Below are 24,456 nucleotides of genomic sequence, written 5' to 3' on the forward strand. Positions count from 1 at the left end.
GTGGACGACTGGTTTGCACATCTGACTCACAGCTCTCAGGACCTGGGTTCAAATCTGGCCTCCCCTGTGTGGAGTTTGCATGTTCTCCTCGTGGCTGCTTGGGTTTTTCTCCGGGTACTCTTGTTTCCTCCCACATTGCAAAAACATGCATGGAAGGTTAATTGAAGACTCTAAATCGCCCCATGGGTGTGAATGTGAGTGCAAATGGTTGTTTGTCTATGTGTGTCCTGAGATTGGCTGGCGACCAGTTCAGAGTGTACCCCGCCTCTCGCTCAGAGTCAGCTGGGATAGGCTCCAGCACGCCCGTGACCCTAGTGGAGAGAAGCGGGACAGAAAATGGATGGATGGATCGATGAACAACTTTGATGAACAACAAATCTCCTTTATTTAGGTCAACTATTACGGTGCAGGAACACAATTGGAAAATATTCTAAAATATCTAATAAATTGGGTGAGTGACAACATATTAGGATACCTGGAGGTATTGGCCACATAAAGAGTCACATGATGACTTAAATCACAAAAATAAATGAAAACATTTTGAAGTAAAGCAACTTTGAAGAATAATTAGAACATTTATCATTGATTTGAAACCAAGATTGATGGTCAATCGTTTTCATTTTCAGCAATTTAAAACATTTGAATTTTGTATTTTCACTGTATGTTCTTTTAGTAATTTTAGTGAGCTGTCTTGTTTTCCTGCACATGTTTTTAAATGTTCCTTCTTTGTAAATTATTTTATAAATTCTTATCATGTAAAGCACATAGCACAGTTACCTTGTGTGTGACATGTGCTATACAGCATAACTAGAGCTGCCTTCCCTTGCCTTATACAAGGAGATTGTCCTGTTTTTTCTTCTTGAATTATAACTCTGCTTAAAAGTTTTGAAAACCGATTTACAGCAGAACCCACAAGAATCATAAATGCAGATCAAGTAGTTTATTGTTCTGTTGCGTGCAACATGTTTATTTTTTTAAACTGCGAGGACAGGCCAAGGTGACTCGTGCGCTTCCATCTAAAGCCTGAAGGGACAACAGAGTGCGTAGCTTGAATGTGGTCTTCTGGAAACTAATAATAATAATAAGAAGAAGAAGAAGAAGAAAGAAAGAAGCCCACGAAGAAGAAAACGCGGAAGTCGTTTGCGTCCTTGTGAGAGAACGACGAGCGCAGAAGATGAATCGAAGCGTGTTTGTAAGTCCTTCTCGTACTTAGAAGCTCAGTCTGCTGTGCTAACGTTTTATTTTGTTGCTGTTTGGGGTATAATTCCTTAGGAAAGGTTCATTTAGCTACACTTTTCCTGAAGTGTCTGCTAGGGGTCAAAGGCGGCTAATGTCGTCGCGCTAACACGAGGAACGCTTGAAACTTTAGTCAAATAGATGAAATTAAATAAGGCACAACAACAAGGGCAGAATCTCAAGCTGTGTTAAAAAGCGAATAAATGCCAATTGGGTTTGAGGTAGATTTTATAAAGAATCAGGAGAAATAAAGCAAATTCCGTAAGGGGAAGAAAGCGAAACTTATTTTGAATATTGGTATTTGCATTTTCTATATGCCTAGGGGGGAAAAATATCTTTTCAAGGTGAAAATGGGATTGGGTTACAGGGAGAAATGGGAGCTCAAGGCCAATCGCCCAGCCTTGATTATTGTTGTTATTATTACTATAATTATTATTTCGCATTTGACGTGGTAGAAACTTTCAAAACCTGGAAGAACGTGGTCAGTCAGAAATTCCATATACTTTTCAGAGGTCATTTTGACACCCTCAGGGACCGTAAAGGGGCCGACAAGCTCGCTTTCCGGCATGCTTTCAGACAAGTACTGTACACGACTCCGTGTCATGTCAAGTCATGTGGTTGCCTTGACCTCAACCCTATTGAGGACCTTTGGAGCATCCTCAAACAAAAGATCAGGGAGGCAGTTGACATCCAGATACATGCAAATCAGTCGCCTTTCGGCGAAATTCGCCGTTTTGAACTCCGAATAGGCAATTTACGTGACTCGTATAGATCCAATGAGTTTTTCCTGGGGGGACGTTCACCAATCAAACGACACAAGAAAGTCACATGATCTCACACGTCTTCTCCTGGACTTCCCGGGTATAGGTATTAACACTAGATAACCCAGCCCGGCTGATCGTTGTGCCTAAACGGCCAACATCGTCGTCGTTAGCATGACGGCAGCAGCACGCTACTCTTGTTTACATTTAGACAAACTAAAACAACAGCGTTCACGTATTGTAGTATTTGTCTGGCACTGTCTGCCCAAATGTGGCTATTTCAGCTCACTTATAACCAGTGACTCCCAAAATGTGGTCCGGTGACGTAATCTAACACGTTACTTTTTATATTAGAGTAGTCATATTAGTTACTTTGATTTAGGTGCCAATAGTTACTTTTTTGTTCATGAGAACCAGATCTTAACATGCTTTTGCATACTATCCTATTTATCATCAGACAACAGATATTTATCATTAACAAACTACATTGCTTGAGAACATGAGGGAAGTCAATAACCAGGACACTTGATTCAGTCACGGTGCATGTCATAAGTGAAGACCAATTTTCAGTCTTTGTTTTAGTAATGACTAATAAAACAGACAAAACACACTATATTATTAACTATCCATGACTAAAATGCGCACAACGACTAAGTACAATATCGAAAAAAGGCTTAATATTTATCAACGGAGCTGTCTGGGGCAATGACGTCACGTGACGTGTGGCACCTTTTCCGCACATAAGCAGTCAACTCGCGTGTACCCAAGCAGCCAGCGGCACAAACACAATGGACTCTGACGAGGGATTGTCATACTTAAACTGGAAATACAGTCACTACTCCCGAAAGAGGACAATACTAAGGCTCGTTGTACACTATGCGCGTGCACGTACACACACACACAGACACACTCACACACAGTCGCCTTCATGGACCCCCCCACACAATCGGCAGGATTGCTTCTGTCTGTCTGTCTGTCTGTCTGTCTGTCTGTCTGTCTATCTATCTATCTATCTATCTATCTATCTATCTATCTATCTATCTATCTATCTATCTATCTATCTATCTATCTATCTATCTATCTATCTATCTATCTATCTATCTATCTATCTATCTGTTAACAGTCTTTAAAGAAGTACTGAGAATGGTGTGCTTGTTTATGTTTCGGTGGCTATTTGGCATGTCAAGTCTGCTCTAAGTTGCTCATTTAGTGTGGCTTCAACTACACTCATATTTGTTATTTTTTCATGTTGATGACATCATTCTGTAACTTGTTTGGCGTACATTACCAAGTAATGGGTACGGTTAAACTAATGCTTTTGTACTCTGTGTAAGTGATATTGCTGCCATTTGACAGCTGCTGAAAGTAACAAAAAAGTTACTTTTTTCTAATTTAGTTACTTTCGAAATCAAGTTATCAGTAAGTTACTTTTAAGCTCAAGTAATCAGTAAAGTGACTAAGTTACTTTTTCAAGGTACTGTGGCGACACTGCTTATAACTTGAGAAAACACCGTGTAGTAAATTGCAAATGTTTTTTTTTTGTTTTGTTTTTTTTGTTTTTTTTGTCTGTGCTATTTACTCAGTACTTGAGTAATTATTTCACTGCGTACTTTTTACTCTTAAGTATTTTTTGGGAGGAGTACTTTTACTTGAGTCACATTATTGGCAAGTAACAGTACTCTTACTTGATGACAATATTTGACTACTCTACCCACCTCTGGAGCAGACATCCTCGATTGCTACTCTTATGTTTAAGCAACATTTTTGCTCATCAGATCAGCCGGTGTTGTATTTGTTGCACTGGTCTTTTGTATTTTTGCATTGAGGTGCTGCAGGTCATGGCCCTGGTTGTGGTCCCAGGGGAACCGCGAAGCACACGTAACATCGGCGACAAGCGTTGATCCGTTAATACAGCTTGTATTAATTAAGAAACGCGCCTACAATTATATAATTAGTTTACGGATGTTAATGTTAAATGTATTCAGCGACGGAGCGATGTTAGGGATTATGTCACAACACAGAATGAACTAACTTCAAATTCAGAAATGGCCAATAGAAACAGAAAACAATATTGTAGTTAATATTTTCCTGGATAATGCATTTGGGATTAGCCTTTGAAGTCGGCAATAGTGAAAAATGAAGTGAAACAGACAATGATTTAAGTCAATTCTTTTCCAGAATGAGAGTGCTTAAAGAGGGGGATGCTATTCATGTGGCACAGCTCGAAGCAGGCATCAGGTGCAGGTGGAGATGGGCCTGGCTCAAGTTGGAGGCCAGAACAAAAAAGCAAAGAAATGAGGCAAACTTCATTTGAATCTTAAATTTGTACATCAACATGTACTTGAGCGGTGTAAATAAATGTTTTTTTCTGCATGAAAAACATTTATTTTGCCTTATTAGACACTTCAGAGTATGTTAAAATTAAAAAAGTCTCTGTAGGGGCCCCGGGGATCCCCCTAGACTGCCCCTACAATGTTTTTTGTCAATTTTGTCACCTTTTTCAATGCTTTGGTGTTTGCATGTCTGCATCCAAAGGGCAGCCCTGGGAGACTAAGACATCCTGTAAAACAATTCAAGCAGAAACTGTCACAGATTCTCAGATTATAATTTTTTTTGTATCGTCATCTGACATTTGTCACAAAACAAATTGCATGAAAATTGCTTAATAATTCAGCGAGGTACTTTTTTGTGTGCTCATTCCCTAAAGTCTCAATGGAAATGAATGGAGTGGAGGGGTGGGACCATTGCGGAACGCCCAGTTCAGGATAGCGGGCACTCTTGTTTTAATCCATTTTATTTTGTGTTCTGTTTGTACTGTTATGATTGTCTTATATCTATTGAATGTATGTACACATATTACAAAATTTTATAATAAGTCTTGGGGAGGAAAGAGGATAGCGGGCACACTACTCTTGTGAAATCTGCACGTTGCAGCAATTCTCTCTAAATCCAGGCTCCATTTAGTGTTATAAATGATATCTATGGTGTTGTGGTGCTGCTTCGGTCATCTGACTGGTCGGGTGACGCAGGGGAGATGATTTCTCCATGGCCGAGGTTGTCCTCCTCTGGGCTAACTCCCTTCACAGGTTTCCGCAGCTGAGTGAGATACGGGCAGCAAGGAAGGCACAAGAGCAAATATGTTACGTGGCCGGGCTTTATTTGCAACAGTGTACTGCACATTAGTTCCTCACAGATGACACTCTTTGGCTCGCTAACTTATTCCTGGTTGCCGTCGCAATACAATAAACAAAACAACATATACACGCACCTCGCGTGATTGCTTCTTCAGTAGCGCACCGCCGCCCCACGCATGAGGAGTTGTGCACACACTAAACTCCCTGTCATGTTGACATCAGACAAAAAATTACTAGCATGTGATCCTTTTTTAACAAAATAAAATAAAATCTGTTATTGGGATAATTGTTCACAAGCATTTGAATTATCCTGATACGGTTGATGACTTAAACGTATGCTGACTGCTTTGTATCAACGTACTATTCTTAAAATAAAAAAAACACATTATTTGCATAAGAATTTGGAACGCTGTGTCCAATGTTGTCCTTTCGTCCATTCTAAAGAAACTTAATAAGTCTGCCTCCAACAAATAACAAACCAAAAGCATAGCCTCTTCCCGAGTCTTGGTCTGGAGCTCACGACCAGAAGCCTTTCAAGATGGAGGACGCACAAAACATTTTCTTCAATTTGCCCTAAGTGTGCCCACAAATGACATAGCGCTGCCCTGTTGTCCCCAGGCTCTCCAGCAGGTGGCGCGGCGGACCTTGTGCAGCTCTGCTCGGAGGCCGGTGGAGAACCAGGTCCCGAAGAACCAGAAGCTCTTCCAGGTAGCTCGCACACCCCAAAATTGCAGCAGTCCAATGGAGGCCTCAATTTATTCTTAGTCAATGGTCGAAAAAGTTAGTTGCACATTTTGATGGTTGTTTACACTCAATCAAGTCTAGCTGTCCAGCATTGGCTGTGGATATGATCTCTCTTGGTCGACACTTGAGACTCAAGATAAAACGATGTAGAAAAATCACGATTATCATTGCTAAAATGGTCAACTCTTGGTATCATCACTTATTATTTTACATACAGTGGACATGCAAGCGTGTGGATGATTCAAGCCAGCAAAAGCTGCTACTTGTCTGTAGTGTTGGCAACGTAGCGACATTTTTGCTGTATTTGTCTTTTCTGACCTGTAGCGACTACTTTTTCTAAAAAAAGAGACTAGCGACAATCTTACCGTTCTTACACAACGGAGGGAAGAGGCCATGGGGATTTTCCCTGATGATTGTCTTCATTGTGTGCATGTAAGGCTTCAAGCTGTTTAATGCCACTCCTAGCTGAAGTTTACTATCAAATTAAGCATTAAGGCAAACAGAATTGCAGTTTATAAAGGGATGGAAATTAACGTTATTTTTGATTATTTCAAATAATGAAAAAATTATAAACAGATTAATCAATTTTAAAAATAAATATTAGTTGCAGGTCTGTTATGTCATTACTGTATGCTTTATACAGTACAGTACTATGAAGTGCTGTTTTTCTTTATTACAATAGACATTACAATTTTTGCTGTTTTTTGGGGGAAAGGCTTGAAGGGATTAATGGGATTTCCATTCATTTCAATGGGAAAGATGATTTCAGATATCCACCACTGTATTTAAAATCATGCAAACTCATTTAATGATATCACGCTTTATGGATACACTGTGCAGTGTACACCAGGTGATACCGATTCTAAACTTTCAACCTGACGACATTCCACACAGTTGCAGTCACGAGGCTGCATGCGCCGCAGCCACAAAGCAAAAGTGTTTAAAATAAAAAGAGAAAAAGAAAGCGTAAGCGTAGACGACAGTGATGACACGTCGCTTGCTCGGAGTGCGCCGAGGCCAAACCACAGCTGTGAATCAACACCGCCACGATGGCGCTGTGACAAGCGTGCGCGGCCAAGTCCGCATGATGGATGAAATTAAACGAGCAAACATTTGATGCTTTTTTTTTTTTTTTTTTTTCCCCCCGACCCATCACAACATTTTCTGATGCATTGCCGCCGTCGCACAACATTCTTAGACGACCACTTTGCCAGTTAACCTTCCACAATTCCCTCTGTTGTGAATTAATAATAAATTATTTATCCCTCCGTCCAGACAAACTAACTCGCAGGCATGTTTTCATTGGACGGATACCAGAAATAAATGCAATACTTCTTTTGTCTGTACTTTGGTCGGTTGTACTGCAACAAAAAATATGTGATGTCTGTCAGACATGCTGATACAAACAGCCCTTCTTTGTCACTCAAGCGGTCTATACTGTTAATGCCACTGGAGAGAGCCTCACTATGTTGTTGCAGTACACTAGAGGGATCTTTCAGCTGAAATGCCAGGATGAGGCAGCCATTTTTCATTCACACAATAGCAGAAGGCAAAAGGGTGTTATTTCTGAGATATGAATTTGTGAGTGTCGCAACGCTTGCATGTCTTTACTGTTATTACGACTGTATAAAGATGAGTGTAATGGGTTTAATGAGTAATTAGGCTCAATTATGCCCTTGTGTCCGCAGTTTGAAGGGCAACATGTAAATTGTGCAACTCACACGATTTTTAGTAAGCCGTTTGTCTTTACCGTTACAAAAAGTGGATTTCAATCGATCACCAACATTTCGCCACCATACTTTCTCATTTTTTTAGATTAAATCATTGGTGATTAAATCATACTTGGGCTGCAGCTGATTATTTTAATAATCAGATTTTTATTTTTTGATTAATCGATGAATTGGTTTTGGTTTTTAAAGCTCTCTCCCTTTATTCAAAAACAGGACATTGTTTCAAATTGACAGTGCAGTAAACGTGGCACTTTAACACAAAAGTTTACCTAATCCCGTAGAATTAGATAAAATATATTTGACGGGGACATTTTGGCTGGAAGTATTATTCCCCCCTTGGTGAGCACATACGTTTACGTCAACTTAGTGTTTTTGTCGTGTGTGTGTGTGCGCGTGCGTGCGTTTGTGATTTGGCAGGAGGACAACGGAGTTCCTGTCCACCTTAAAGGCGGCACGGTGGACGCGCTGCTTTACAGAGCCACCATGACACTCACCGTGCTGGGTGAGTCTTGTTGGCCCACCAAGTCACAAAGGACAATAAATTAGCTTCACGGATCTGTTCTTTACTTGCGGATTCATTTTTCTTACTCCATATATTTGGAAAAAGATATATGCACTTAGTCAAAATCCATCTCCACAGATGACATGTTAAAAAAAAAACGTAATTAGAAAGAGGCAACATCAGCTGCGGTTGAGAGCTCGATTGATTGATTGAAATCTTGGGGACTTGTAAGGTGGAAAAACAGGGAGACCAGTGACATGGAGGAATGTGAACCAGGGAGCATGATGAAAACAATTGCAAGATTTTCCCCATCCAAGGCCTTTTTAAGAGAATTTTGTTGTCAGCTAAAAAGCACCAGCTTCTGGCGTTCAAAAATTCTCTGTCTAATCTGGCAAAATAACAAAACATGGGAATCTTTTTTTTGCTTGTTTTTTGTTGTTGTTGTTAGCATTAGCTGATTTAGCATTTTTTTTGGTTGCTCAGTTCACAATGTTAGCCAAGCTAAAACGCATTGTTTTGATAACAAAAGTTAAATGGGAGTTTTAAAACTGCTTGCAGGATTTGAATGTAGCCTCACTTCACTAATCTCATTGTCTGATTGGTATTTATTCTTACGGAGTGGTGATTTCTTAAAAAAATATCTGCAAAGTCCCCCTTTAAGCCAATGTTAGCTAGCTCTCGGTTTAAAAAAAACAACATGCAATATAACGTCTGAACACTTAAAATTAGAAAAATGATAAACTAGCACATGTGCCGGGAAGTTTTTGTTGTACCAATTTATCCAAACATACTCTGAATTATTATTTTTGTTGTTGTTACTTTTTACTTGAGTACATATCAGAGTTTGTACTTTAAGTACAGTAGTTGAATCAGTACAGCGGTGCCTTGAGATAAGAGTGACCTGACTTATGAGTTCTTCAAGATATGAGCCATCATTCGCACGATTTGCTTTGCTCTCTACTTTTACTTGTGAGCGCAAACTTGACATAGGAGCGCTGCATAGTTTATTGCCACTCCCGCATTCACTGCAATTGACTGCTCTAGAAGTCAAATATCCATGTTAACTGGGAAGGCCGGCAGTGAATGAGTTAAGTAGTGGATATTCAAAAACAAGTGTTGGAACAACACATGTATACAGATATTATAACAATACTCACAAACATATATTCTTTATCTCCAGAAAATGACTAATATTATATACAGCAACTTACGGAGTAGTAGAAGTATTCTTCATTTTTCTGCAAGACTATATTATACAGTACTCCCTCCCTATGGCTAAGGTGGGCACACCAGACGAAGCAGCCCAATGAATTGAATTGCAGCATTAAATCATGATGCATTAACTGTTTCATTCTTTCCATTCTCTGTAATTGTTGTTACACTGTTTTTATAAAGTACAATATTATAAAATGCAATTTTTTCTTAGCAAAACACCCCACAAAAATTTTTTTTTTGGTGTGTGTGTGTGTGGGGGGGGGGGGGGGGGGGGGGGGTCTGGGGAGGTTGGAACTGATTAATGGTATTTCCATTCATTCCAATGGGGAAAAGGGATTTTAGATGTTTTAGATCAGGCACGACTGTACTTCTGCTTTTACCAGTCTTGTAATTCATGCAAGTATCTGTCCTATTTTTCATCTGTGAACAGCGGACCTCTTCTCACATGTGTGTGCGTGTTTTTGTTTGTTTTTTCCGTATGCACAGGTGCGGGTTACGTGCTGTACGAGCTGCTGAAGGCGGCTAGCCCTCAGAGGAAAGCTTGACTCCGCTTCCACGTGTGTTGAGTGGGATGATGATGAGCGCCGTCGTGTTCTGTCATGTTCATGGGATCAATATTTATTTCTCACTGAGATCAATTAAACTTCTCATGGCCAATAAGCTGCCACTTGTCTGTGTTGAACCCAGCAGCGGTGCCACAAAGTAGATATGGTGAACCCTGTTTGTCATGCCTGCAATAGGGGAAAATCTGTATAATGTTTGAAAAACATTTTCATAGATCACCTAAAATTATTCAAACACAATTTAAAAAAAAAAAAAAAAAAAAAAAAAATTCCTTAACACAACTCTTGTTACGCTCTCGCTCTCAAGAAATGGGAGACTACCATATAAAATCACTTTGAGAAAACAAAAAGAACATAACTCAAACAAAAGAGAATTAAACATTGCTTAGTTCAACTCCAAAATGTTCAAATAAACAATAACAAAAATCCTCTTGCTTAATCCTAACATATAATATGAAACACCATAGATGGGCTAACAGATATTAGCATTACTGTTAATTTTAAACCTTCAAACAACTGCCATTTTAACATTCATGGAGCAGCAACACTGATGGGCATAACTTCTCACTTTCACTTTGAGGAATTTAAAAATTAGAGGCCAAGCGTGCTTGCTTCAGGTTGTTTGTCACTCCTAGATGAAATTTACTTGAAAACAAACAATAAAAGAATTGACCATCGTAAACCAAGGAGCCCCAGTAGACAGTGGCTAAACGAAAATGAACGGGGGTCCACTGCACTACCCAAATCAACACTGATGTTAACACCTTTCCTAATAATTGATAATTATTAGGAAAGGGAAACTATTTTTCCTGTTGTGCCAAGTTATCAAAATGGATATTTTAAAGAATTGACAGTAAAAATTCATTTTTAAATTTTAGACCAACTGTCGTAAGGAGCCGAATCAGTACTTTTTACTTAAAGAAGCCGAGACAGTAATTGGACTTTTAAAGGAGTCAGAAAAATAAAGGTTCTGTGTTGTACCGAAATGAGTGCTAAATAGTATGCAAGAGCGGTTCTGTTATGTGTACAAGCCAAAGAACCTTTTGGGCACTATGAATAAGCTTTCTTTTTTTAGAGCAGTGATTCTCAAAGTATGGTAGAAGCACCTAGTGCATTGGTGGACAAACTAAGGCCCGCGGGCCAAATCCGGCCCGTTGATCATTTCAATCCCGCCTATCAAAGATTGGTACAGAATCGCCCAAATCATATCAAAATCATGACTACATTCGTTTGACCATGTCCTGTAATGCTGAGTGGTTCCACTAGATTGTGCTGTAATGCCCAGTGGTTCCACCATTTTGTCCTGTAATGCCCAGTGGTTCCACCTGGTAGCGCAGTAGGTACAGTGATACGTTGACTTGACTGGCTGTTCTGTTTTTACTCTGCTACTGGTCTGAACTCTTCTTCAACCATGAGTGGGCCAAAGAAAAGAAAAGTGACAGAGAATGCTGGTGTTGTTTGGCTCTACATATGTGTGTGAACAGACTTTTAGTGTGATCAACACCACCGAAACATCCTGCAGATCCAAGCTGAGTGATGCACACCTCAGATGTGTTCTGAGAATTGCCACAACAAAACTAACACCAGACTTTGATGCACTGGCAAAAAAAGGTGATCAATAAAACAACACTGTTCCCATTAAAAATAAATCTAAGTATGAACACTACAATGCCTTTTTTGGGTTTATTTTTTTAAATGTAAGCATCTGGTCTTGACTTGGCCCGCCTGTCAAATTTTAAAAGTCAATGTGGCCCCTGAGCCAAAACGTTTGTACACCCCTGACCTAGTGGTTCGCAGGCTCCCACTTGTGGTATGAGAAAGAATCTGAATGAAACGTTCAAACTGGTAGTGGAATCAGCTTTAAAAAACAACTCAATACAGTACATGTATGTACCGATCAATTGTATTAAACTTTTAAGTGCAGTATAATTTACAAATGTTTGTTCTCAAACATTTAAATGAAATGTTTAACTCTTATATGCAATACAGTACCTTTTTAATAAAATTATTTAAGAGCAGTTTTGTTTATTTACATGAGCGCCCTCAAGAATAAGGTGGATAAGTGTAGTGCTAATGTTCCAACTGTGTATAAAGTTACATTGGCACATAAATTATATATATATATATATATATATATATATATATATATATATATATATATATATATATATTAGGCTTTACTTGGTGTCAAAACGTTTTAAGAAGCTTTTCTTGTTTTTTGTTTTTCTCGAGCGTTCATCAAAGTGAAGATGAAGAAATTTGGCTCCTGTGTGCGCGGCGCTTTTCGCTGTGGCCACTAGAGGGCGTCCACGCATTGGCTGGGTTGAGCTTTTCTTCCGGACTCGTACCTGCGTCCGCCCCGTGAAGACGTGTGCTGATTGTGTGATTTGTGCTGGGTGGGTGGGGGGTTATTTGGTGTTTATTGAAGTTTTCATGAATGTTTTCGTGACGAGAGTTTATGAGTATGTGTATGATGTCGAAGAAAAAAAAAAATCATTGACTTGATGTGCTGGTGCTGGATCAGCACAAAAGAATGAGCACATGTGTGAAGTGTCAAAGTTTCCTAGTGACTTCGGCGTTTGTGGTCCGCGGGGTGGGCATCCCCCCCCCCCATACACTTTTTAAGTAGGGCTTGGACTGGAGGCTCAGCCCACTTGGAGGAAAATTCGACGACGGCTGAGCTCCAACCAGAAGCGCGATCGGAACACCTCAGAGAAGCAAGCGCACAAGCTCCTCAGTCCTCCTCCTCCTCCTCCTCCTTCATCATCGTCCTCTTCTTCTTCTTCCCAGTGGGTGAACACTCCCAGGCGAATTAAGCTCGAGGTCAGTGCAACTCATTTGAATGATTATTGATTGATGACGTTTCGGATCAAGTATGCATGTATGTTTTTCCCTCCACTTCATTTCCTTCTTTTTGCTCTTTTTTTTCTGTCGTCCAAGAACCTCGTTCAGAAGAAAAGTTGTCAGCAAAATTAGAAAATTTGTCATCATCACTTTTCATTTGACTTGAATTTGTGCGACGTGGGCACGCAGGCAGGTTCAACTTTGACGCTCCTCAAGGAGTCTCTCTTCTCCTGTTTCTCCTTCTTCTCCTCCTTCCTCCCCCTATCCCCTCCATGTTTCCTATAGCTCCTCTTCCTCCTCCTGGTTCTCCTTCCTCTGGTTTCATATACTGTACCTCATTTTCCTCCTCCTTCCTCCTATTTCCTCCCGTTTGCAATACCTCCTCCTCCTCCTCCTCCATCCAACATCTTCTTTTACCTTCACCTCCTTCCTCTTCAACCTGTTTCTCCTTCCATTTCATAACCCATTCCTCCTCCTCCTCCTCCTCCTCCCAGCTGTCCTCTTTCCTCGGTTTTTACTTTTCCTCCAACTTTCTCTTTCCTCCTCTTGTTTCCTCCTATTTCCCCCTTTTCTCCTTTTTCCTTCCATTTTCGTCTTGCTCCTCTGTTACCTCCTCCCTCCTGTTTCCTCGATTGCTCCCTCCTCCGGTTTCTCCTTATTCCTCCTCTGCCTCCTCTTGATTACTTCTTTCCCTTACCCCACCCTTCCCTAAGTAGCCTCCTCATTGGCCCTCTTTTCACTCATGTCACAGCATCTCCTGGGTTCTCACATGTGCTCCTCCTTCTCACATGTCGCCCTGCCGCCGCCGCTGGCAGCCTCCTCGTCCATGCTGTGGTGAGCCACAGGAAGTGAAAATGAAGAGTGGGCTGACTCTGGTGGCTGCGGCGCTGCTGGCCCTGGTGCTCTCCTCTTCGGCCCAGGACCAAGGTAAGACCTCCTCCTCTCCCTCCTCCTATCCTGACGTTTCACCTCTGCCCTTCCTGGCGTGCCTCTTGGTGAAGTTGTGAATAAAAGAAAATAATAATTCAACTGAGTTTCTGTGAGAGTGTGTGCGTATGTGTAGTGATTTATGGTTTGTTCTTGAAGAATCTTCTCATGGTGTATTTGTTGATCTTAAAAAACCTGCTATTCATTTTCCAAATGTCATTGTTGTATTGTATGCTAAGACTGGTAAACTGATGGTCTATTTCCCATGTTATTTAGATCCCATTATTTGTCTTTGATGCTGCTTATTGACCTGATTAACAGTTTTTAACACTTTTACCCCCTCTCAACCAATCAGTATGAAAGCAATTTTGCCTTTACCATTGATCTCAGCTCAACGTTTTGGTAGAGAATGTTTTTAAGGAGATGACTTAACATCTATAAGACGTTTTGCTGTTGGAGAACTCAAATAAAGCTTTGTTATTGCACCCTACACAGATGAAGATAGGAATTGTCAGTGCGGTAGTATTTCACTTGTTCTGAAATATTTCCATGCATCGGGAAAAACAACAACATTGAAATAATAGAATAACAATCCAAAAATACAGTGAATCTGATGTCTGATGCATAATTCTAGAAAATGAAGAAAGCATTCTGTTTCTTAATAGTTCACAAAAAGTTATATCATTTTATGTCTTTAAGGAATTTATAACAAAAATAACGTTGTTTTTTAAAAAAATATGAACCTCTATCAAATAGTTGATTTCACTTGATGATAAAAAAAAGGAAACCGAGCATAATCGGAAAAACAGGATGAAAGGTGACATCAATTGCTTGGTAGAATTGAGGCTCATATTTGAAAAATGATTCATTTTTGTTATAGTTTTCTAAAGGGACATTTTTTATACTATTTAAAAAAACGGAATGTTCTTTGTCCTAGAGGCGGCTCATTCTCAGTTGAATAAACATGAAAAAAAAGTTAAACTAAGCTAGCATCCCAGCTGGCCCTCTTCCAGTGTGAAATGCAGCGAGTGGCCGCTGAGAGGAACGCTTGCTCAAAGTCTTCATGCGGCCTGTCAGAAAAAGAAAGAGAAGAAAAAAAAAAGTGAAAGCGGCCATTGGGCGAGTGGCCAAGTTTCCTGCCGAGTTGGTGATTTCTCCTCATGGAACGTGAAGACTAAATATGACTTCAACTCATCTTTTTCCACAAGTTGAACACCAGGCAGGGGGGAAAAAAATCAGTCTGCTTATTTTCTCCCAAATGACACAAAGTGAGAGAGCGTAAAGAAAAAAGGAAGAGTCCGTTTTGTCTGACCTACCGTCACCTTGGATGTACTAAATACAGTTTATATACTAAACTGCAGTGGTTTTCAAACTTTTTACATCAAGTACCACCTCAAAAAATACTTGCCCCTCCAATTACCACCATCATGAGCAACATTAAAATACAGTAACGTGGTAGGCCTAAGTGTTTATCAAAAACGTGACAAAGATTTTATTCCTAAAAAGTACATGCACAGTTTGAACATTAAAGCTGCGCTCAGTTATGATTTTTTAAAATTTAAATAACGATTTATTTAAAATGCATTGCACATAAGTTCAATAAAAAATGTACGATTCTTAAAAAATAAATGCAAATGTATTGTACTGTATTTAAAAGTAAAATATAACTGAACTGTACTGTACTTTACTGTACCAACAACAGTCCAATTGCTAATATAATTTACATTCCATGGGCCAGCACTACTGATTTGAAAGCCCTGGGCAGAATAGATTGACATGGCAACAAGTCAAGGTGGAAATCTGATTGGACAGAAATATAACATTTACATGGACTGGAAGCAGTGCAGGCAAGAGAAACCAATAGAATGTTGGGAATAAATGAATACAATTGCATGGAGAAAATATCAGAATTTAAGTTGTAAATGTAGATGAGTGCATCTGATGGTGTCATGGATCACCCACCTCTGGTATATATAGTATGTATACGAGGTTGTATGCACTGTGTTGGTTGTCAAATGAAACATAGGAAACGGAGACCTTTAATGAGAAAATAAAGGCCTGAGCGCAAACACGACAATTGACATCGTCGGGACAAGCGAGGTCTTCAAGACAATTTTGATTTTTGGGGGAAGCAGAAGCAACATCTCGATGGTCAGGTTGGTGCTTCCTCCGCATTGTCACGTGCCGTCGTGTCACCTTCCCGGTCAAGTCCGGACCTGTGTCTGGACTTCACGACAATATTTTACTGTGATATTCTTCACCTGCCGCGGTTGGAGACGGACAAAGAAAGACAGAAAGAAAGCTCATGCCATTTCTTCTTCTTTTACGATCGTTGTTGTAGTTCCGTTGGTTTAAATCTGTGTTTTCCATCAATATATTTGTGTAAGAGTCGTTTATTTTGACTTTTAAACACAAAAAAGCTAAGACGTGACTGCCTTTTCATTGACATGTATGTGTATTTGAATGTTAGCATGTTGCTAATGCTAAATGCTAAATTGTAGGAGTCTGGAACTTTCTGCCAAGTTTCATTAGCCGCTAGCTGGATAGTTAGCTAGCTCATATTACAGAGGCGTAATGATGTTTGTAGTTGTTTTAGTCTAGATTTGAAAAGGTGTCCCGTGCCAAGGAGCTAGGCTGCTCGCGAGCCAGTTCCATCCCAACCGGAAGAATATCACCTTAAAATATTCCACAAAGAACGCCGGGTCTTTGTGTACATGACACTTTTTGTCCCCAAGTTGTTGCCTACAACTTGTCATGTACGCTTGTCATGTTGTCATGTGGTACATTTGTGTTGGTTTACTCACAATTAAGACACCCCCAGCCCCTCACAAATAAAAGACAAGTTCTCCTCCAACTTGTAGCAGAAGGCGAAGGCGTCTGTCCGGACGGATGTGGACCAACGTGTGTGTTGGTCAATTCAACTTGAAAGTGTTGGATTGACGTCCGTTCTGAAAACATGAAAACATCTTTGCAATCATTTTCATGTGTGACAGCAAAGAAAAGCCTCAAAGCAACTTGAAAAAATATTCTTCATTTGAAACAAATTCCTTTGTGATTTCAAGATCTGATTTTGGAAGGATTTTTAGAATGTAATTATCACATTGTTCTATAAGAGAACAACAAAGTGCTTTAATACAGCAGGGGTGCCGTAACTTTTTCGTCTGAGGGCCACACAGGTGGAACCCCTTTTCTTCAAATTCTCTAACTTGGATTTACAATACATGCTAAATCCAATCCATTCAGCAAACATTTTTTTTAAATTTTGATTAAACACAAAGGAGGATTCACGGAGCACTACAGAAATCAGAGAATATTTACTGCTGAGTGGCTGAAATTCCAATAATTTTGACAATTTTAAGTTCAACAACGTCTCTAAACGATGAACCGAGTATCAAAATAGTTATCGATTAGTATGATAATCGACGAGTTGTCAATTAATCGATTAATTGTTACAACTCTACCAAACATTTAAACATCATACCGGCCCATGCTTATCTGAAAATGCATTGGTGATGTATGTCAAGCTTGCTCAAATTTTAGCTTGCAATACAAAGGAGTAAATCCACCAAGCAACAGTTCGCAACGAGAAAAACTTGTAATTTAGGAGGCACTCGTAAATCGAGGAACCCCCAGACAAGTAAAGAATTCATCTTGTAAATCAAGGCACCGCTGTATATGCCACAAGTCGTATTTGGACACCCCTGCATAAGCGTAATAGCGAAAGGTGGAAATTGTTCATGTTGCTTTTGGCCTTTCTTTGCTCTTGCCGCCTGTTCCCTTCCGGAATGTCATGTGCTCCGACTAACAACACAAAGTACACAACGGAGCGCCACGAGAGTCGTGTTGAACACGTTTTTGCTTTTTATGTGCGCAGTGGAGCCACCGTCAGGTTTGACCTTTCATATTGTGGACCAGCAAACTGCGCAGATGTTGTGGAAAAGGCCGCGCTCGCACCTCGACGGCTACAGGATACGCGTGACCTCCGACACAGGTGGGCTGTTCCTGTCCCGTCCCGTCCTGTCCCGTCCTGTACTGTCCCGTCCTGTCCTCGCCTGCCCCTCGCCACGTTAAATAGCGCCGACACACCCTGCAATTAGGGCGCCATGCCGACAGACAAGAAAAAGAAGAAAACCATTATTCCAAACACCCCCGAGGGAAAGGCAATTTCACAGCCAATCCTTTTTTCACTCCACAAGAACGCCTTTTGGCTTCTAGCTAAACATCAACATCAGTAAAAATATTAGAGGCAGAATCATTTTCTGTCATAAAACATATTAGAGTGTAAATCATCTTAGTTTGTCACCAGTATAAAAAACAGAACTTCAATAAAACAGAAGTTGAATCATCTTGATGTAACATCAATCTAATGTATTAGAGGGTAACTCATATTAATTATACGGTCAACAACAGAGGTGTAATAATTTTAATTTTACTGTCTATAAGAACATTTGAGTCTAAATAATCTTAAATCTATTGTAAATAATACATTGTATTGCCATTAAAAACATAAAATTTGAAATAAGTATTATTTTATCATTATTAAAAATTTTAGAGGTGAAATATTCTTAAATGTATTGTGAGTAAAATCGAAGGCACAATCTTAATTTCATTGTCAATAAAAGCAGAGGCGAAATTATCTTAATTTAAATGTCTCTAAAATATTAGAAGCTAAATAATTCTAATTACATTGTCAATTAAAACAGAGGCTAAATAATCTTTATTTAATTGTCAATAAGAACATTTTGTGTTTCAAACTATTCGCATACTTTAGACAATGTCAACTGTAGCATAACAAAAAAAATAGGGTTAGGATTTCGAATATATCAAGGGGTAAAAAGGAAATAGCATTTTCATTGACAATTAACAGTAGGAAGAACATGAGCCAGTTGTAAATACAACAAATAATCAAAGAATCATTATTTGTACTACATAATTTTTCATAATACTAAATAGGCTTTGCTTTAGATTTACATCGCTTCGGTACAAACCGATCAAAATGAACAACCATTCATCAAAGATGATGTCATCTCTTAACAGATTTGATCTTATCGTATCTTTTCCGTGATTTTCAGGAGAACTAGTACGAGACTTTGCGTTGGCCCCGTCGGCTACATCCGCCTCCATCTCTGAGCTGAGTCAAGATGTGGATTACTCAGTTAGCATCTCTGCCTACGCTGGATCATACGAGAGTCTTCCCATCTCGGGACAGATCAGCAGTGAGTGTTGTTTGCAAAAAGCTTGAAAACTACTAGTGTCGCATTTGGCTTACTAGTGTGAGTTTAAGGAGGACATCAAGAATATGGAAGAAATGTGAGGCTTTAAAGCAGTTTGTGTCTTTCTAGTAACATTTTTTCCACTACTATCTTGGAGGAACTTGATGTTGTTTAATTTCTCAACTCTTCTAATCGAATCTTGTTTGGGTTTGTTTCGCAGTCGAGTCTGGAGGAGGAGCTTCCAGAAGACCGGACGCAGGAGCCGCAAGTAAGTTGCATCACTTCCAGTACGAAAAGTTGCAAGTAGTAGACGCCCCCTAAAGAAGGGTTATAATTGCCTATCGATAAATACCTTGCCTTAGTTACAAGTGGCCAAGCTTACAAATTTTCAAGTTACGAATTGATAAATACTGCTCCTTAAAGACTCTGTTGGCTGGAATATATCCCACCAGTTCATTGCCGGACCTTTCCATGGCACTACAATGAGGCGCTCTAAAGCAGCCACACCAGCCCGAAGCTTCGGTTTATATGCTAGCTGTCAAATCAGATTTTTTTTTTTAAATGTCCCCCCCATCTCGCTTTTCTGCCTTTCTCTGCGTGACATGCGCGCTCTCACAGCCGACAATGAGGCGCTCTAAAGTGGCCACGACAGCTCCGGTCCACATGCCTGTCTGTCGAGTCAAAAGAATAAATAAAACCCAAAACATTTTCTCCCTCCTTGCTCTTCCAGCTTCCTCCTTGTGTCGTCCGTGTACTCGCATCCAACAACGAGGCGCTCTAATGTGTGTCACTGGGTCCCATTTAAGCCCCGCACAAAGAAATCTGGAAAACTGAAACGTTTGTAGTACTATTCTGTACTACGTCGTTCTCAGTGTTCACGTTTTCAGCAATTATCTTCAAACGTGTAATTTATTAAGAAACAAATCTCGTAGTTCACTTTACAGGGTCTTTAAATATTTAAACCCTAAATACAACCTAAACTATGATCCTAAAACACTCGATCATGTCATTTGAAACTCATTTTACAGCACTCCCCTTGAAAATAATGTAAATGGCTTACAGCGGAGCACCTACCTACAAGATACTTCAACCATTCTTACATTTACACAGGCCTAACATTTAAAATGAGATAGGTGCTATACAGTACCGTATGGTAAAAGTGTGATACTTACTTTCTCTTCTTTTGAGCGTCTTCAGAAGGTTTACCTTCTCCTGGAGCGTCATAACTTTCTTCTGGGGCTTTGGCGCTTTGCCAGAAGCCTTTACAGAATGAGCACTAAGTTATCCGGCTGGACACCAATCGATGCCTTTTTCAGCCAATATTTGTTTAGTTCTGTCCCACAGAAAAGTTTGCAAATGAGTCTCCACATGTGCTGACACGACCTGTGCATGTGTCACAGGTGTTATTTTTCATGAGACAGAGGACAAGAACGTTACCCAGTGCGGCTCGAGCTTCCGGAATGTGTCTTCTGGCACATTCCTCCCTCCTACACCTCAGAATTCCCAAAATGATGGACACTGGCAAAACAACATCGGGCATTTAAGCAGCGGTGGCAAAAGCAGCAATATTAAGTTAGCATAAACACTGTAAACAAGCCGACGTGAGCCACGGCTGCTACGTTTTATTTTTGGAATGTACAATCAATTAAAACTCAAAAAGAGGTGATAGACGAAATGTTATTAATTCTGCATTGCTTTTAAATCCTCTCAGCCTCCTAAGGTCCCTCCACTCTGCTTCTTTTTGCTAGTTTTATGTCCAGTTGTTAGCAAATGAGGGATGACCTTTTAAAAAAAATTAAATAAAAGGTGTATATTCGAAAATAGTTTCAGCAAAACTCCTCAAGCCCAAGCTAACAGGTTAGTGCGACGCTGCTTAACTATGAGTGTGCCTGTAAGTGCACAGCAAATTATTGACACCTTATTTGTCATGCCTGCTGTCTGTGATTGGTTGTTTTGCTTTGGGTGCGGGAGTTTCTGAAAAAAATAGAAATAAATTAGAGGTACAGAAGAGAGGGCTGATTTATTTTAGTTTTTCACAGATCATTTTACTAATGTACTACTGTCATATTTTTATGGACAGTTTTACCAAAAATGACAATAAGTTTTTTTATTTGTTTGTTTGAGAATTGCAAACTCTCCTTTTAGTTCTGTCACAAAGTATTTGTACTTTGGTAAATCCCACCACTGAATTTAAGCAAGGAAATGTATTGAGGCCATTACTGATGAAAAGTACACATTCAGAATGGATGTGATTAAAAACAAATAGGCTTCTTGTACACAGCTTCCACAGATACCAATGACCTTTTGAATTTTCAGAATGTCCCGTGAGCGCAGTGGCAGACGTGGCCTTCCTGCTGGCCGGGTCCTGGGCCTCGGACCGGACGGCCTTCAAACACGTGCGCGGCTTGGCGGCGGCCGTGGCCGGAGCCTTTCAGATCGGCGAAGACAAAACCCGTGTGGCTGTGCTTCAGTACAGCGGGAACACGCCTGCCGGCTTCCCGCTGGACCGACACATGAGCCGACCCGCCCTGATGCAAGCCATCGGCTCGCTGGACAACTACGACGGCAACGCCAGGACAGGTGCCCTTACTTCCTTACTTTATTATTTGCTACATCTTCACTATTATTTACCTATGTAACATGGTCAAAATATTAGAAACAGCGGGAAGATGCAGTGCAGTGATCCCCCATTTATTGTGTGGGATACCTGCCAGACCCATCCACGATAGGTGGAAAAAAAGGTTTTACCCCTGACACACTTTAAACACATTTGAAATGACTAACATATGCTTAAATAGAATAGAATGCCTTGTAGTCACAATACACAAAGCAGCTTCTTCTCCAGTGCAAACATGTATGTCAAATATATAATAAAGAACGAAGTTAAAAATATATATACGAATAAAATATTTACAACAAAGGATTAATAATAATGCAAGAAGACAAAGACGAGAATTGTGGTCTACGTAGTACTATTGCACAGTGTTCCAAGCACATTGAATCTTACTCAGTGGGTGGATAAAGGAAGCATGGAGGTCAGGGGTTAGACTCTGAAGTCAGTGGACGCTTACTGCAAATTTGACACAAAAAAGAAATCCAACATTCTACATTTTAAATAGCCAAATGTTCAACCACACTATATCATAACAAAAGCTACCTAGTTTAATGCTAACATAAAATGTGAAACGCCATAGATGAGCTAATGGAAATTAGCATGGATGTCACAGTAATTCTAAACTTTCAAACAATTGCTACTTTAACACATGGAGCAGCAACACATACAAACAGAGATAGAACAAATAGAACAATACTCATTATTTCTGCTCTGTGAGGACAACTGCTACTATTGCAGCTTAGTCGAGGACGTTGTCTGCCTCTTCTTAATTATGGCGCATCACTTTCAGTAAAGCACAGAGCTGCCCAGTATATTGTGGCACAATGTGGTACTGCACTGAAAGCGAATATAAAAACCCATAAAAAAAAGATTGCTTCAAAATCACCGATATAGCATGAATGATGAGCTGTGATATCGCACGGGAACACTGCACGCAAAAGTGAGCTTTATTCTCATGGCGAAGGCAGATATTTAATATTAGTTTTGAATGATGTACTTAATGTAGTGTCCAGTCAGCATATGGATTTCACTTCTATAGAATTCCATTTATGACATACCTTAAAAGAAGTAGGTCAGCAATATGTTCAGCATCTGTTTTTGCACACACACATGCACACACACACATGCACACACACACATTTAATGGCACGGCCTTCGTTTTGACTAATGAGTGAATCTAAAGCCGTTTTTTTTTCTCCAACCTTTATTGAGCCAAGGCACATGTTTTACAGAAGAAAACAAAAATGTCACAAAAAGTGGATACACTTTAAACAGTCCCGACAACTATCTGAGTTGCCACTGCATTTCCACAGGTTCCCGCAAAAACATACGCCTGTTGATCTCTGAATGGTCATGGGCAAATCTCGAAATAGGGTACGATTAAAACAGCAGAAGAATGATCATCCATACTAAAGTCATACAGAGGTCAGATGCTGCCTTCAGACAAGCGCTAGATCTGCACCTACAAAATGAAATACCTGCTGAAAACATTAAGGAGTAATTGTCCATTTGTAAATGTCAGACAGACAGGCTGTTGGCTCAGTCTTAGAGCATTTTGAATGTACTTCCAAGACCCACAGAATATTGTCTTCTGTGATAATATAAGCACTGAATGTCCAAAAAGAATAGACACTCTTCTTTCACCAGAAAAATAGTTTTTTTCTAGTTTTTTCTCGGGCGGCACGGTGGACGACTGGTTAGAGCGTCTGCCTCACAGTTCTGAGGACTGGGGTTCAATCCCCGGCTCCGCCTGTGTGGAGTTTGCATGTTCTCCCCGTGCCTGCGTGGGTTTTCTCCCACATCCCAAAAACATGCATGGTAGGTTAATTGAAGACTCTAAATTGCCCGTAGGAGTGAATGTGAGTGCAAATGGTTGTTTGTTTATGTGCCCTGCGATTGGCTGGCAACCAGTTCAGGGTGTAGTCCTCCTCCTGCCTGATAATTGCTGGGGTTGGCTCCAGCACTCCCGCGACCATTGTGAGTATAAGCGGCTCAGAAAATGGATGGATAGCTTTTTCTGTACTTTTGTTATCTGTAGTAATGGTTTGGTTTCACCCAAAACATCAATTTCTGACCAAAAATTTGAGAAAATGAGCTTTTTGTGAAAAGAAACATGTCAAACAGAACAGCAGTGACTTTGACACTGATGTTTTTTTCCTTTTTTTTTTTTTTTTTTTTTGCTTTTGTGACACCTCAAACTTTAAAACAACCAAAACAAGACTGAGAAAGGAGTTTGGATGGCAAAACGATCATTCATTTACAGATATACAAGAAACGCAACGCTGACTCACCACATTGCTCTCGTTGAACATTTGTGGCTTTTTTTTACATGGCGTTCACCATTCACTCCATGATCTGCACCATCTTTTTGCCCTCTTGCGACTCACACTTTCTGCTACCTACCGTGACAAATACTCTGTTTTCCCCATACATATACATACTTTGTTCGTATGTATATGCAACGCGTGCATTGGAAAATGAGTGTGTGACGGTTGGGAATCATTGGTGTAAAGGAAGTAACGACTGGCAGGCCTGTTCCTGCTATTCATGTTGTTTGTTTGCCTCAGGCGCGGCGCTGGACTACCTGTTGACCAACACGTTGACGGAGGCGGCGGGCTCCCGGACGTCCGTTCCCAAAGTTGTGCTGATCCTTACGGACGACGGCGAGTGGGACGATGCTGCCGAACTTTCGGCCAGGCGTTTGAGAAGCCAGGGCGTGGAGACCTTTGTTGTTGGTACGCCGCCACGCAACCGCCTCTTTCCTTGTCGTCTTTTCTCGTCTCCTGCTTTTTCTTCTTCTACGGCCCTCAGCGGCCTCCGATGGCGCAATCCTGCTCGGATTCCTTCGGCATTAACGAGCCGTAGCAAGAATGCGAGCGCCGTCACACTTTCCACATGCCGCCGAGTGGACGCAGATACACAAAGGGCTACGTTGCCATGGTGACCGACTGGAGATAAACACTCAGCTCATCT

The 24,456-nt window shown here is 40.4% G+C and overlaps 2 protein-coding genes across 6 annotated transcripts in view; both read left to right on the top strand.

The window, feature by feature from the left end:
- The first annotated feature begins 1,044 nt into the window (after window positions 1-1,044).
- On the top strand, window positions 1,045-9,982 carry LOC133468536 (cytochrome c oxidase subunit 7A2, mitochondrial). The gene is made up of 4 exons (XM_061754554.1): window positions 1,045-1,192; window positions 5,750-5,839; window positions 8,023-8,107; window positions 9,809-9,982. The coding sequence occupies exons 1-4, from the start codon at window positions 1,175-1,177 to the stop codon at window positions 9,865-9,867; spliced, it is 252 nt and encodes an 83-aa protein (XP_061610538.1). The 5' UTR covers window positions 1,045-1,174; the 3' UTR covers window positions 9,868-9,982.
- A 2,385-nt stretch (window positions 9,983-12,367) lies between these two features.
- The window catches only part of col12a1b (collagen, type XII, alpha 1b), a 120,059-nt gene continuing 107,970 nt past the window's right edge, over window positions 12,368-24,456 (top strand). Inside the window, exons 1-7 of one of the 5 annotated variants that reach the window (XM_061753437.1) lie at window positions 12,368-12,708; window positions 13,481-13,656; window positions 17,531-17,647; window positions 18,729-18,872; window positions 19,090-19,137; window positions 21,186-21,449; window positions 24,051-24,218. In XM_061753437.1, coding sequence (XP_061609421.1) covers window positions 13,518-13,656; window positions 17,531-17,647; window positions 18,729-18,872; window positions 19,090-19,137; window positions 21,186-21,449; window positions 24,051-24,218 — 880 coding nt within the window. In that variant the 5' untranslated portion in view covers window positions 12,368-12,708; window positions 13,481-13,517. The remainder of the gene's footprint in view (window positions 12,709-13,480; window positions 13,657-17,530; window positions 17,648-18,728; window positions 18,873-19,089; window positions 19,138-21,185; window positions 21,450-24,050; window positions 24,219-24,456) is intronic. The other 4 variants (XM_061753433.1, XM_061753434.1, XM_061753436.1 and 1 more) reach the window with 4 other exon arrangements.

Source organism: Phyllopteryx taeniolatus, chromosome 18 (assembly GCF_024500385.1).
Source record: "Phyllopteryx taeniolatus isolate TA_2022b chromosome 18, UOR_Ptae_1.2, whole genome shotgun sequence".
Taxonomy (NCBI): domain Eukaryota; kingdom Metazoa; phylum Chordata; class Actinopteri; order Syngnathiformes; family Syngnathidae; genus Phyllopteryx; species Phyllopteryx taeniolatus.

Bases quoted from the DNA above. Each gene is read 5' to 3' on its own strand.
- LOC133468536 (XM_061754554.1), top strand. The intron at 5,840-8,022 runs GTAGCTCGCACA...GTGATTTGGCAG, and splicing joins AGAACCAGAAGCTCTTCCAG to GAGGACAACGGAGTTCCTGT. The intron at 8,108-9,808 runs GTGAGTCTTGTT...CCGTATGCACAG, and splicing joins CATGACACTCACCGTGCTGG to GTGCGGGTTACGTGCTGTAC.